At 50.5% G+C, this 15,668-nt stretch overlaps 1 protein-coding gene across 2 annotated transcripts in view; it reads right to left on the bottom strand.

Annotated features, from left to right (window-relative positions):
• Positions 1 to 353: 353 nt before the first annotated feature.
• Positions 354 to 15,668, bottom strand: part of LOC120672785 (strigolactone esterase D14-like) — a 62,681-nt gene continuing 47,366 nt past the window's right edge. The window contains exons 1-3 of one of the 2 annotated variants that reach the window (XM_039953374.1): positions 2,947 to 3,168; positions 2,610 to 2,830; positions 354 to 2,358 (exon numbers count right to left, since the gene is read on the bottom strand). In XM_039953374.1, the coding sequence (XP_039809308.1) occupies positions 1,869 to 2,358; positions 2,610 to 2,830; positions 2,947 to 3,066 (831 nt within the window). In that variant the 5' untranslated portion in view covers positions 3,067 to 3,168 and the 3' untranslated portion in view covers positions 354 to 1,868. Of the gene's footprint in view, positions 2,359 to 2,609; positions 2,831 to 2,946; positions 3,169 to 15,668 lie in introns of those variants that run through there. The other variant, XM_039953375.1, reaches the window with a different exon arrangement.

The raw sequence follows: 15,668 nt of genomic DNA, 5'->3' as shown, positions 1-15,668 counted from the left end.
CCGTTTTGGTACCGGCACAAACCAAAACCGGGCCGGACCGGTTTGACCGGTTTGGTTAACCCTGGCCAGGATCGGGTGGTCCTCTTTCACGCGGCAGCAGCAGGCTGTCACTCATGGCGCTGTGCGCAGCAGTGCTTGCTCTTCTTGTGCCCAAAAAATCCAACTGTTTGGCGCCGACGGCGACTTCAGAAAGCCACACGCGATTATTAGATGGATTATTAGATGGTAGATGCAGTATTAGCCTAAACGTCAAACGATGAACGATCGGTCACCCGTCGTTTAGAAAAAAAATCAGTATAGCTATTTAGACGGCCTTTTAAATGGTAAAAAAAATTTGCATGGTCTTACAGGACTAATTGGCCAAAAGTTATTTACACGCTTGTGTAGGCCAAAAGGATTAGCGTTTACACGCCGTGCAAAGGGTGAAACAGCCGTGTAGGCGTACTTGAGTAGATGTTACATACCAGGCGGCAGGTGTACGTGTGTGTGGACTCGGCGGAGAATTCATTCTGAAATCTCTCATACAATATATATTTAAGGAAAAGTCCATTTTTAACCCCTCAACTATTGGGTTTGTCCAACATTAAACCCCAACTACAAAACCAGGCACAATAAACACCCTAAGTTGTAATACCGTGCCACTTTGGCACCTGGGTTCGTTTTCGGTGGTTTTGAGGTGACGTGGTGGCGGTTTTGCACACGTGGCGCTGAGGTGGCCGTCAGGTGGGGCCCGAGGCCCACATGCCATAGTGGGGGGAGAGAGGGAGAGACTCAAAGAGAGGGAGCAAAGCGTGCTGCCTCCTCGCGGGCGCCGCCCCTGTGGCCGACGAGGCCCCGCCGTGCTCGCCGAACGCCGCGCGCCGCCGATGATGGCCGCCGCCTCCCTCCTCGCGGATTTGAGGGCGCAGTGGCGGCGTGCGACGAAGGAGCGAGGCAGAGCAGCGTCTGGCGCGCCTCTTCCTCCCGCCCGGCACCCCGCGCGACAAGATCCATCGGCTCCTGCTCCTCCATGGGGCCGCCTCGTCCCCTGCTCCTCCACTCCTCCCATTCCTCCTGCGGGCATAGGAGCAGGTGGCGTCCGCTCTATCGGGCAGCTACGGTGGCAACAGTGGTGGATCCAAGTCACAGCTATAGGGGGGCTAAAGCCTTCTTCTTCCTCCTCCTCTTCTTCACCCTTCACTTTCTCCTCCTCTAGCTCCCCTTGTTCCAATGGAGGTTGCAGCCCGTAGGGGGGCTGGAACCCCCCAGCCCCCCTGTGGATCCGCCACTGGGTGGCAAGCGCGGCGGCGGTCAGCCGGAGCAGCGCCGGTAGCATGCAGGGGCCCAGCGGCGCGGGCAGCTGGTCCAACGGCAGCAGGGGCCTGGGGCCCAGCGGCGCGGTAGCCTGCAGCACTGCCAGGCGCGGTGGCGCACGGGCGTGTGCAGGACGCGTGGCGGCGGCGCGTACGACGGCGTGCAGGAGGAGGACCAGGTGCGGGCGCGCATGCCTGCACGGGGTTGGAGGCGCGCAACGCTCGGGAGCAGGAGCAGAGGCCGGGCAGACCGGGGAGGAGCTACAGGAGCCGGCCTCGACGGCGGTGGTGCGAGCGTGCGGGCGGCGAACGCGGCGGCGGCGGCAATGGCTCTGCTCTGCTCCTTCTCTCTCTGAGTCTCTCCCTCTGTCCGCCACGTCAGCGCCACGTGTCCAAAACCGCCGCCACGTCAGCGCAAAACCACTGAAAATGAGCACAGGTGCCAAAGTTGCACGGTATTACAACTTAGGGTGTCCATTGTGTCCGGTTTCGTAGTTGGGGGTTAAAGTTGGACAAACCCAATAACTAAGGGGTCAAAAAATGGACTTATTCCTATATTTAACACCCTTTTACAATTTACATGTAGCGCACCTCGCTGCTCATCATCTCCTCTGCCACCCTGCCGACGTCTCCGAGCACGCGGTCGAGTATCCCCAGCATCTCGTCGGGCGCGACGAGCTGCGGGAAGTGGCCCACCGAGTCGATGGTGACCATGGCCGCCGCGGCGCAGCGCGCCGCCAGCATGCGGGCCTGCATGTACCGCCCGACGCACGGCGGCGCGGCGAAGTCGCGGGAGACGTGCACCAGCGTGCACGGCGCGGCCACGTCGTCCAGCGCCCCGCGCTGGTCGCTCAGGAAGATCATGCGCGCCACCCCGTGCGCCGCGCGCGGGTCCATGGCGAAGAAGCTCCGCGCCAGCTGCTCCACCGCCGACGGGTCCGCGCTGCCCACGGCCAGCGGCACGAAGCCCTCCGCCCAGCCGCGGAAGTCCGCCGCGATGCTGCCCAGCATCGCCTCGATGTGGGACTGGTCGAACCCGCCCTCGTAGTCCTCCGAGTTCAGGTACCTGCAGGCAGGTTGATGAATGCCTGGTTATTAAGAAGCGTCCTTTCTTTCGGCGTTGTCGATAAGAATCTAACTAGAGTTTGACTTCTTCTTTCATTTTTTTTTGCCGGCGGCGAGGTTACCTCAAGAGTTGAAAAAACTCGAGATGTCTTTTTTCCAAAAAAAAGCAGAAGAAAAACTAAGCAAGCGGCGTACAACAGCGGTCGGCCGCCGGCGTGAACTGAAGGTCAGGCGAGCGAAGAAGATGGTCACCTCGGGGATGCGCCGACGAGGACGAGATGGGCGAAGAGGTCGGGGCGCTTGACGGACGCAATGCAGCCGACCATGCCGGCCATGGAGTGCCCCACGTACACCGCGCCGCTCAGCTTCATCTCGTCCATGAGCGCCACCAGCTCGTCGGCGAACCTCGAGAACGTGTAGCCCTCCTCGCCGGCGTCAGGGGCGCTCGAGAAGTCCCAGTCGAAGAGGAGCACCTGCACCGCCCTCACATGGTTGATGCATGCACAGATCAGATCGAGACCAATAAGCTTACAATAAGCAGGAGCTTCCTGCCATAGGTGTGGTGTGTGAGAGGCGTCGACGGACGAACCTTGTTCCTCCGTGCCAGGTGTGGTAGCACCATGTCCCAGATGGCCTGGCTACCTCCGTAGCCATGGGAGAGAACCAGGGTCCTCTCGCCAGAGCCTTCGATTCTTGGGTTCAGGTACATGGCCTCTGAACTTCAAAGAAGAGAAGGAGAAGGAGATGGTTGTGGCTATGCTGCCTCGCGTGTTGCTCTTGCTCCTTGCTGCAGTAGTACTCCACTGCCCATATTTATAGAGCGGCCGGCCGGCGCAGCTCTCCAAGTCGTTAAGTGTTAGGCTGTCCGCAGTGGATCCGCTACGCCGACCTCTATCCCATATGCAGTATGAGTTTGGCGCAAAAAACACTGCAGTGGATACGGTAAACACGAACGCTACTATCCCGGACGGCCTCTGACACGCCATATACCGCGTCGTACGGACGAGCCGCTACACTTTGGTGCGCGGGCCCCTCCATCCTTTCCGCGCCTGTCCCCAACCGCCGGTCCTCCTCCGCCACAGAGCTTGGCCACTGGCGCCATGGAGCCGCCGGCGCCATGGCCACGCACAGGAAGGGGCGAGGGAGGGGGAGGAGGGCCACAGCCAGCCCGCCGCCGTCCCAGGGCCCGCCGCACGCTCGCCGCGGCCGCGCCACTCGCTCACCGCTCGTCCCGCGGCCCCGCGACCGCCCCGCGCCGGATCTGGGAGGGAGGGTAGGGAGGGCGCCAAGGGCCGCCGCCGGCGGAGGAGCGCGGCATGGAGGAGCTGTGGGGCGGCGGAGGAGCAGTGGAGGGAGGGAGGAGGGGGGAGGGCTTGCCGCTGACGGCCCCGAGCTCCCCCGCGCCGGCCCGCCCCGCCGTCGAGGCCGAGCGGAGGGAGGAGGCCGCGCCCGCACGCCTAGCCTCCGTGTCGGCCTCCTCCGTGCCGAGGACGGGGAGGGTGGATCAGAGCCGACGCGCGCGCGCCGATGCCGTCCCGCGCGCCGACGTCCGCCCGGCCACGCGCCCAGAGTGGCGCGGTTGTGCCGCTGCGGCCCGCGCTCCATGGCCGCCGCCCCGCCCATGCGCCATGGCCGCCGTCGACGAGGGGGCCGCGGCCAAGCTTGCGGTGAGCTCGGAAGCCCGCCCGCCGCCGTCGTCCTACCCATCCTCCATGGCGCGTGCAAGGGAGGGAGTAGTCCGGCTGCGCACCGTCCGGCCAACGCGCGCAGGACGCCGCATCGGGGAGGGCCGCTGGCGGGGAGGCCTCCGCGCGCCGCCATGTCCACCGCGTCGCCACGCCACGCAAGTAGCGGGGCAGGCCGCCGCGCAGGCTACCGCGTGCCGTGGCCGCCCCGCCCCACCTCCGCCGCGTCGAGCAGGGGGGCGTGGATCCGGCCCACCTCACTGCTGCCTGCGCGCGGCAGCCGGAGGCCGGAGGCCTCTGCTCCTCCCTCCGCCGGTTGAGATCGAGAGAGAGGGGGTGGGGAGGAGGGGCGCAGAGAGAGAGGGTGTGTGGGGGGGGGGGGGCGCCTCCGCCGCCGGCCGTCTTCGGGAGGGCACGCCGCCAGGAGGGCGCAGGGGAGGGGGCAGCACGGGAAGGACGCCGCGGCCGCCGCTCGGAGGGGAGGGGGGCCGCTGGGGAAGAGAGGAGAATGGAGCAGAGAGGGAGGGAGAGGGAGGAGGGGGGGTCGACAGGTTGGTGGGGTGGATAGGATAAAATATGAAATAGTGTATGACATATGGGTCCCGTGTGGTGGTAGTTGGTATAGAGGGAGACATAGAGTATCGATGGGTGCGGAGAAACTGGATGTAAGGTAGAGAATTTCGATGACCAGGATGGAATATTCCTTTTAGAGGATGAATTTAAAGTATGATGAGTGCAGACAGCCTTAGGACATGTAGTGTGGGTCCGGTCCGGACTTAATTTTGGTATATTTATATATTGGCGTCAACAGCACAGAAATTCCAAAATCATTTAGTGATGCGCCATAGTTGTTTGTAACTTTTCTGTTTCAAATCTACTTAGAGCTAGCAGTTGTAACAAAGTGTTGTTTCAAATTGAGTTTAGTTAAAGCGAGAAAGTTCAAGAGCCAAGCTGAAATATTATCACAAGCGGTTCTAGATAAAAATGAACACCTATTATCATAGACAATGACAAATATATAGTTCCTGTCAATGACAATTATATCGGCGATTGGAGAAAAACAATAAAAACCATACACAGTACTATGTGCTAACTTTATTGATGAATTGTGGAAATAAAGCTCCCACAAGAAGTTTAGCACTTAATTAACGAGTGATAAGGCATCCAACTATGACATGCCATTAGTTTTCTGAAATCATGTGGTGGGAAGTTTACATACAGGTATTATGGCCGATAGTAAAGTTTGTGGGGCTCCAAAATTGCCTCCGACAGGACAAAACGAGAGGGGATGTCTGCATGGCCCAAGATGGGATAGTAAACAAACTCTTTTGAACGAACTCTTTCAAAGTGATTTTTTTCCCCTCCAGACAAAGAATGATCACTTCAACTTGCTACAACAACATCTGCTTTCGATCTAGGATCAAATACTTTCTAGCTACATGGAAGGAAATTTATTAGAAGAAAATGACAGATAAGTCTGCCGTGTGGAATTTGTCTAGCACAGCAAAGATGTACGCCTGACTGTCTCCTAGAAGTTTCAGAAGGAGAAACGAAAAAGGATCTGAATTCTTCAGTAGTACAAAATCTAGAATGATGGTGATGCACGAAGAAAATAGCAATATAAAACAATATATTAATAACAAATGAAGGACCATCATGGTTTATCAATACTACATGAATCATGCATGCATGACAAAAAAAAAGACGTATAGAGTTCAAAAAATGTATCCTACAATATCATTTGGTTCAACTAAAACAAGCGCAAGACAGATTTTGTTGAGCTGATATCGACACATTTCTTCTCCTTCAATACTAAAAATATTTCAAATGGCCTAATTAAAAAAGGATACTAATAACAAATGATGACACAAAAAATTATGCATGAATAAGTACTTTATCTTAGACTAACCAACCAAAATGAAAATGACTTTTTGTCACAAAAACCTGATTTGAACAATCTCTCCAGATGAAACCATAGAGATTCCCTGGGCCCATAATTCCTTCTGCAGAAGATATTGTTTATTATTTGTGTGGCTACCCGGCCGAGAGGATCATGGAAAAGTGGTGGTTTGTCGTTTGGCGGGGAAGGTGATGACTGAGGAGTCCAAGTACGATGAACTCATTATATGTTTGGAAAAGGAGTCCACATGGATCATATTCATTCATATATAGCTAACCTTGATTATGCTTAACAATCTCAACTCTCAACCAACAACCTTGCATGATTAATTGCAGCTCTCTCTGCCATGTGAGTTGAAGGATTATTTAACCGGCAACACCCTTAGTCTCGCATTTCAATAGTCATACATCATAGATGGAAATTTTGGGGTCAAATGTCGAGCATGTTACTGAGATTTGGTTGGGTGTAAACGCAATCCCAATGCTATAATTAAGACAGTTTTTATACTTTTTAATCTATACCATTAAAGAGGGGAGTGAGAGGGAAAATGTATGGAACCTGTTCGGATACATGGGATAATTTTTAGCCCCCACCCTAAATTAGCCCTCATGCATCCAAACATGTGGGCTAATTTTGGGCTAAAGTGAATTAGCCCCCCCCCCCCCCCCCCGCAAATCCTTAGCCATGGGCTCCACAAAAAAGATGAGTATGCACGCACACCCAGGCATGGGAATAGGAGAGAGAGGGTGGGCATTAACACATGGATCCAAACAGTCCACTTTGGGCTAATTCTTAGCCTACCAATTCAAAGCTAAATATTAGCCCTCAAAATTAGCCCTGAGCTAATGTTCCAAAGCTGCATATATAAAATCAACAGGATTATGGGAAAGAGACGAGAAAGATAACTGGAAGAGTTTATTTTATAGCCGTGATTAGATTTTTTTTTTGAAAGACAGCCGTAATTAGATATTGTACATTGGGAGTTATAGTTCCTTATGTGTTGTCTATGTGACATGACATGTCATGGGTACTACCATACACTGTTTTCATTGTGACTGCTCTAATGACATCATGAGACCTAAGTAATTTAGTAATCCACGCACACCATGCATGCTACATATATATACTACTTGTGGTACCCAGCTAAACTACCCTCTTACTAATCTTTTGGGTGAAATGTGGTGCATATATTTAATTAAGTTATCGGCTGGGTATCATCCAGAGTCAAAGTGGTACTGTTCCAATGTCAAGCAGGGCTCAGCTTCCATGACAATATTTGGCTCTACAACCTTTTATTTGTATGTTGCAAACATGGGATTGGGGTATAGGCATCCGCCCCATATTTTCTAGGAAGTGAGAATTCAGACTCGGATTGGAATAGCCACTAGAGTACCATAAATGTCCTACGTATGGTTCTACAATAATAGAAACCATATGTACTAGGCAATTATTATTAGAATCTATTGTCCTGGGTATGTACTAGCCCTCCACCAGTACATGTTTCAACTCTCTCGATATTAAGCTATCCATATATGTATAGATGTTTAAGAAAGCTCCTTATATGTAGCCGATATAAATTGTCTCCTCCAAAACTCATGGACTTTAGATATCTCTAGGCGCTATCAAGATCCTTTTTTTCTTATTAGTGTCAAAAGGTCATCAAATATTATTTTCATGGTGATCGAGCACCCTGCATATAACCCCTAGGGATAAATCCAAATATGAAAAGTCCGACAGCAAGAACCAGTGGTTTGTAGATGTGCTCTCCAACAACTTGGATGAATCCCTCTCCCTCCTCGACAATCCGTCCGCACGACATCTCCCTTCTCATCCTCATCATTCACAATGTCTAAGTCAGATGTCGATAACAACCTAACCTCAGTACAATCTCCAAACAAGATTTGCACCAACGACCTTTTGGGGGCATATCCGCATATGTTAACCACTGGCGTTTGCTAATGCAGAAGGTCGTCCAATCAACTGGAGCCGAAAAGGTCACGGATGTCACCACATACCTAATCCCCAAAAGTTAGCTCTAGCCACACACAAATCAAAGAGATTGGTCAGAGAAGTTGCAAGCGATCAGTCCTCTCTCACATGGGGACAGCCTGTTCCGATCAGTCCCTGGCAGATGCCTCCAAAACCCAACTTTTCGCGCATTAAACCGGGGCCGGCTTTCGGTGGTTGTCGCCGTCGGTCGTTGTGGCTCTCGTGACCCACGGGATGGCTTTAATTTTGTGCCACATCACAGTAGTCCCTCTCGATCTGCTGGCGCAGTAGGCCCGGTCTTTGTATGTGGCTCGATCACACATCCAGTGGCCATGGTGATATTTTACAAGAAGATATATGCTTGTGGAATTGTCAATTGTGGTAGCTAGAATGGTAATTAAAGACATCACCCATTAGGTGTCACTTGCATCCGGACGTCCTCCGGTTCTCTGCTTTTATGTGTGAGAACTTTTCTTTAGAAAAATAGCAATAAAATGTGCTCATGTGTTTTATTAGTTATTTGCATATGTCCGCTGATGAGATGAAGAACAACATAGCTGTGAGAGTATCTACGTATAGCTATGGGAGGGCACGGTGACCACGATAAAGACAGGGCCGTGCCGACATAAATCGGGGCCCTGTGCGAAAATCTAAAGCGAGGCTTACTAGACAGGCAACATTACTATCAAGTGCAGGGTTCTGATCAAGTATCTGATTATTAGAGGACACTTGCGATTCTTTTACAATAAATCTATCCATAGCTCCTTTTTGAGATTGAGTTAAATCATCTAGTCTTTGTTTGTTTTTACGTTTTTGGCTGCCGGAATCATATTTTCTAGACCGATTTGCAGATGTCATGATTTCAATCGATCGTTCTAACACAAAAGATTAAAGGACAAAATTATAATTAATCTGTTAAGATTTAAAGGATACAAGTACATGTAGATCAATACAGTTGGCGATTGGAAATTAAAAAGAAGACTATTTACCTTCTCCTTCATCTCTGATCGCCTGACGCCTGTGGGCTGTGGATTGCGGCTCCGCCGCTCCGGCTCTGGCGCTCTGCCTGCCGCGGCCTCGGTGGCGTTGGCGGCGGTGTTTGCAGGTAGGTTGCGGCGCGCCCTGGTCCTGCAGATTGCCGACTTGTCGTCTCCGTCTGCTTGGCCGGAGTCTCGGTCGGCGTCTCCGTCTCATCTGTCGAGCGAAACTGAAGATGAATCGGCAGAATCGCCAAAGTCGGAGCCTCGGAGGGCACTGAACAGGCGGCCGCCGGCCGGCCGAACTTTTTTTTTGTTTTGGGCTGCACGTCGATTGTGTTTGGGCTGGCCGAACCTTTCTTTTTTTTGGGCTGCGCGTCATTTGCGTTTGGGCTGCGCAGGTAGGACCAAAGCAGGTCAGAAGCTCAGAATAAGTTACCTCAACCCATAACTAGTTAATGGGCCATTTCAGATTCTGGGGCCCTAGAAAATTGGGGGCCCTGTGCGGGCGCACGGGCTGCACGCCCCATGGGCCCGGGCCTGGATAAAGATCACAGTGAGCACCACCACCACCAATATTTGAGTTGATGACACACCGCTAATAAGAAGGGCGACGACGAAATAGAGATGTCACAAGCAGGCGCGCGACCCATATCAAACTGCAGATGAATCCAACAATCACAAGCAATGCTTAGACAACATCGTTGGCAAATGTAGTCAAGAAATCTAAGAAACCTGACGCGGTACTGATCCGCCCGCGCATCGTACGTTGCACTTCGCGCGCTATGCAGTTCCAACATCTTCGCCAACAGTCGGGCACCAAGAGCGAAGACGGAGAAGTACTACTCCGATCCCAAATCAAAATGGGCATATCTAGCCATTAAGCTATTAGGTCGTGTTGACCCGAAAGCCCATAGAGTTGTCAGATCTCTTATGGAAACCAAGTTGGACCTCCACCATCCACCAGCACTGGCAGCTGAGGCCTACCCCTCGATTGCGCACGATCTAGTCCCATGGACGACCAACGAAGGGGGATTTGCTGGGGGCATTATTGGATGAAGATCCTTGGCGTGGAAGGAGAGGATGGGAAAGGGTGGAGAAAGGAGGGGATGAGCTGCGAACCACCACCGGTATCAATCATCTTGTTTGGCTTAGATGATTTAGATGGGCTTATAAGCTTATAAGGATCGTGGTTTAAGGAGGAGGTTGAATTGGAACTTTTTTCAAAATCTATTTGGTCCTTATCCTAATTCTAGTGCTGCCCAAACCTAGAATTCAAAACCTAGCTAACAACTAGAGCACACTAGCAAAGTAGTTCTAGGTGGGAAAACACACTAACATGCTCATTTTCCTAGTTGAGATCACATCAAGTATTTACCTAGACAAAAGAGCACACTAGCAAATTCATGTCTTAGTTCAACAAACAAGCAAGTAAAGAGCAATAAAGAGAACAAACTGAAATAAAAGCTTGAATGAAAGAGCAAGGACACAAGACAACCAGATTTTTTCCCGTGGTATCGAGGAGTTGACGCTCCCCCTAGTCCACATTAGAGCACCCATAAAGGGTTGAGCTCCCTTGCATCATGAAGAGCAAGTATCCACTAAGAATGCTCCTTCTCCATCTCCGGAACGGCAAGCTTCACACTGTGTACAAGTCCTTCCTTTTGGGGATCCCACAAACTCCAAGAGCTAACCAAGAGCCTCCAATCACCAAGACCGACTAGGTGCCGTCAAACACCAAGAGTAACAAGCTCCTAAGTCTTTACTTGACCCTGAAAGACCGGGATCGGGTGCTCTAGCCTAAGAGGGGGAGGGGGTGAATTAGGCAACTTAAAACTTCAACCTATGGCTCCAACTAGTTTGCACAATATTAAACTAAAACATACTATCTATATGTGCAACTAAGATTGTTCTAATGTGAAACCCCTATCCCAAAAGAGTTTAGCAACCTATAGCCTTTCCTATCAAGATTCTACTCTATGAAAATAAAGGCACACAAAGAATGCTAGTATGAAATGTGAAAGCTTAAAGAGTGGGATAGGAGGAAGCAAACTCTTGACGCGGGTGTTTATCCCGTGGTTCGGTTAGTCACTAAGGAATACTTACATTCACGTTGTTGAAGCACTCACTAAGAGTATTGCTTCTCGGCAATCAAGTCTCTTCCGGGGACACCGAGTCACCACGGTCACCTTGATCCCGGATTCCACTAAAGTGCTTCTCTACAAAAGATGGGGGTCTCCACGTCCCCCGCACAAAGTCGTCCAACGCCGCTCCACACCAAGTCAGAGGGTCGTTGACGTTGCCGGTGAGCCTCAAAGCTCCATGGGGCCGGCGCTCCAAGATCTTCTTGTGGTTCACTCTAGAACCAGCTCACAAGATACAACACCTTGCAATCTCACTCACTAAAGAGCTATTCTAGCACATACACTCTTAAAGCTAGTGCTAAACCTAAGAATACGATCAATATGAACTTGGGTTGGCTTGGAGATGTTCTTGGGTGTGTTTGAGGCTTGTAGCAACTCCAGCAAACTTCAAATGGCCGGGGGATGGCATATATATATTACTCCAAACCCACAAAGCCGTTTGTAGCCGTTGGGGCTTTCCTGCGCAAAGCACTGGTTAGACCGGTGATGGGGTACTGGTGCAACCGGTCAAACACGGCTTCTGCACTAGCCGTTGGCCTCTGACAGCTGACGTGGCTATCACCGGTTAGACCGGTCTGTTGCACCGGTGCTTCACCGGTTCAACCGGTCCTGAAGGAATCTTCAGCTTCTGCTGTGAATTGCACCGGTGCTTTGCTCTGGTGCACCACCGGTTCAACCGGTGCTGAAGAGACTTCTTCTCGACCACTTGACAGGCTCTCTGAAGGATGGCATGGTGAATGCACTGATGCCTTCAACTTGGAACCACCGGTTCAACCGGTGCAACTTGGGCTCCTTGACTTGGCTCATCTCTGCTTAGACCAATGCACTGGTGCCCTAGCGTCGGTTCATCCGGTGCCAACCGGTTAGACCGGTGCATGGTCACCGGTGCATCCGGTGCCACTGAATTCTGTAGAACTCGTCCAATTCAGCGTTTCTTTGAGTTTTTTCTTCGTGTTTTGCTTTGCTTGGCCTTTTTGCTTCATCCCTGAGATCTATAATTGTTCACTTGACAAACTTATTAGTCCCATTGATTACGTTGTCTCTCAAACACCAAAATCACAAAACTATGGCCTAATGGGGCCATGTTCCTTACAGACCCTCACAAAGCTGGCCCTAACCTCAAGCACACTTGCTACTCTCCATTTGGTTGAATTCTTCTTGATTTGGTTGAATTTCAAGCTCTAGATCTCTTCTCTTAGCACAAGGGTGGCCTCAGGTGTTCAATGTTGCAAAGGCATCTCAAATGACCCGGGGGATCATCTTATATAGGGTGGAGAGGCTCCCCTAGCCGTTACCATCTCGCTGCAAAAAGGAGTAGGAATTGGAACTTCCGGTCACTCTGAAAGCAAAAAGAAGCCGTTGCAGCTCTGACAAAGTAACCGGCTTGCCTCATTGCTTCGACGCGATGTTCCGATGGGGTGTCGGAACTTCCGGTGCTAAAGAGATTTTGAATCCCCAAAAATATGCTATTTGAGTGATGCTCCGGTGCTTTGTCCGATGGGCATCAAAACTTCTGGTGCTGAAGGCATTTTGAAACCCATGAAAACATGCTCTCTGTGTGACACTCCGATGCTGAGTCCGATGCTTGATGTTGGAGGCCATCGGAACTTCTGGTGGTACTGAGATTTTCAATTGTGTTCACAGTGCACTGAAAATTAGCACCATACTAGTGTGTCGAAACTTCCGGTGCAGGGTCATCAGAACTTCCAATGGCCACCGGAACTTCCGGTGCTACTAATACTTTTGATTTCTGCCTCGAATGATTTGGAGTTGATTTTTTCTTTGAGTTTTTCTTCTTCCAAGTGTTGTTTTGGCTTCTTTGGGCTATCTTGAGCTGAACTTGAGTAAGTGTGAAAGATTTCTAAGGCCACTCAATTTGGATCAAGCTACTAACTCATGAGCCCCTGTTAATAGTACGGTCACAAACTAAAAACTAGAAAAATCTGAACTAAATCAAGTGTCCTTCAAAATTTAATCCGTGGCACATTTGATCATGAAAATTGAGGGGTCTCCTTTCGTATTTCATATACGACTTTAACGGTAGATGATAATTCCTTCAAAATACAAGTTAGTCACATATAATTATTATTAATCACCGAAACTTACCATATTGCATCTATCAGCCTAGATGCTTTCAAAATAGTTGCCTGGCACTGTTTCTGTTGTCGCTACTGTATTTTACGAGGGAGAAACCACCACCAGCAGCCGCTTCGGCTGGCTTTCCAGCCCAGCCGATGAGGCGGAATAGGTTCACATCCCTCCCGACAGGTGACGTGGAGGGCATGTATGGAACCTTTTTTCACATTGATTTTGCAATCAAATAATATCATAAGAGGGTACAAATAATTAAATCCAGAACAAAATATTAGGCAATCGATTATCTTTCATACTGAACTGGCTGCTCCCATTCAGAGACATCTGTCGGCAGTGCCGTTAGGAACCCATGGACTACAGTACCACACGAGACACAACACCAGGAGCAGCAGCCAGAGCTAAGCAACGGGTGGAGTCTGTAGCTCTACGCAACGTGCGAACACTTATAGCGACATAGCCCGATGTCCGGTCCCTGCTGGTTGGCCGGTCGCGTGCATATGCATCCGGCCGGGACTCTGGCGCCGTACATGCCAGGCTATTTCAGGAGGCGAGGCGACCTGCGCATCCATCTGCCGTCGCTGTACCAGATGGCCACTGTGTCCTTATCCTCACGCCTGACGCATTCTCTATTGCGCTGCCCTGGCGCCTCTTGAAACAGAGTAGGAATAGCATAAACATATCAAACAAGTTGCGATCACATTTAATTTGTCTGCAAACAGTCTATTTTTTTAGCTTGGAAAAACATTGAATCAGATTCAACATGTGCCAAGTATTTGTGACTAAAAAAGTAATGCCCATGAAACACGACAATGATCATGACGGTTATGCGTTCTAGTCTTCTGGAGGATCCACCTGTCCTTAATTCTCCCGTTGCCCGTCCACAGTGATCAAATGCATTCCCGCACTTCGGAGTCACTCAAGGCCACAACCTATCCACATGCTGCCGCCCACGGATTGCACGGGTGTATAAATAAAAGAAGAGAAGGAAGTTGTATCAGTAGTGTCAATAACATGAATTTTTTTGGTATCTATGCTATTTATTTAAGTAATTTACTTCCAAATATTAATTGAAATTAAAATTTTATTTTTTTAATTTTTTTTCTATAATTTAGCTATTTGTTTGATATTTATCTGAGATGATTTTTACCATATTGCAGTGCCATATATTCACGCATGTGTTCCCGTGCATCACGTTTCGAAATATGATTGCACACTAACGTGTCAGAGTGCACGTAACATACACAACGAATCCATGTCTTCCAATCCAATTCCCTAGCACGCATCTCATATCTCTCGATGTCCTTCTTTCCACAAATTAGCCGGTCGGCGGAGCTGGCCTAAAATTTTAGCGAGGGCAGAGCATAATCGATTTGGCAGAGGCGCAGAGCTGATGCTCGCTCTCCTTCAGCTCGCCTACGACCGTGACCTGCGCCTATCATCTGCTCGCCAGCGTCATTGCGACCAACCTCTCCCACTAATTCCTCCTCCTCCATCAGAGCAGCCGGCGCGCCGTTGTCGCACTTGGGTCCAGACGCCTAGCGTGCCACGCATCTCGAGGCCCGTCGCCGGTCGGCCAGGGTGGTTGCAGAATGCAGCTGCAGCGAGAGACGCGGCGCGGCGTTAGCTGTTGGGGGTTAGGGCTCCGGTGTCCAGCGGAGGCGGTGGGCAGCACCACGGCGGAGCCGCGGATGCGAGTGGCCGAGTGAGAGGAGGCGAGGACCGAATAGTCTATTGGGATAGAGGGTTTGGGATACTGGGCTGACTCAGCTGGGCTTATTAGGCCTATTTTCTACTCTCCCTGTTTGTCCTGTCGTCACAGTCTCACGAAAATGACGGATGCTGCGCCACCGCCGCTCCATTGCTCGTCGGAAGTGAGAAAGATAGAAGGGTCCTAGTGGTGCTACTCTGGCGGTAGGTGGGGCAGCTGCCCCACCCTGCCGTATGGGGAGTTCCGCCTCAGGCACATTACATGCATCCCGCATAAAGCTAGGCATTGGTGCCATCTCCTCTGTTTATTGCTTGACATTGTCATATAGGTCTTCTAGAGGTAGTTATCTAGAACTGATGCTATTCCTTCTATCTAATAACAACAGTGAGCTGCAATCTTAATATCATGCGTGTCATCTTAATAATATCACTCCTCATCTTGGGTACCTAGAAATTTTTTATTTTTCTAATTCCAATAAATTTATTTATTTACTAACCATATTCTTTATGGACTCTTACGGGTCCGATTCTCTCGGCGAACATAGTGGTCTTTTTTAATATTTCTTTATTAATATAATAGATAGATGCGAAACCAAGTTAAGCCGAAGCCGGGTTGGAGCCATACCAACCCCGCAGTCGAGAGAGCAATCAACCAGCTTGAGGTGTTCCTTGGCTTGCTTGCGTTGTGTGAAATTACATAGAGCCACCGATGATGATGCTATGACGACGATTGTTTCACAGAAAAAAGGTTGAAATTAGTAAATTCCTTGTGTCGCATGCACCTCTCTACATGAGAATAAGTAGAATGTGGGGCT

Source organism: Panicum virgatum, chromosome 5N (assembly GCF_016808335.1).
Source record: "Panicum virgatum strain AP13 chromosome 5N, P.virgatum_v5, whole genome shotgun sequence".
Classification (NCBI taxonomy): Eukaryota; Viridiplantae; Streptophyta; class Magnoliopsida; order Poales; family Poaceae; genus Panicum; species Panicum virgatum.
The sequence above is the reverse complement of the archived record's forward strand: the minus strand, read 5'-3'. Positions and strand labels throughout refer to the sequence as shown.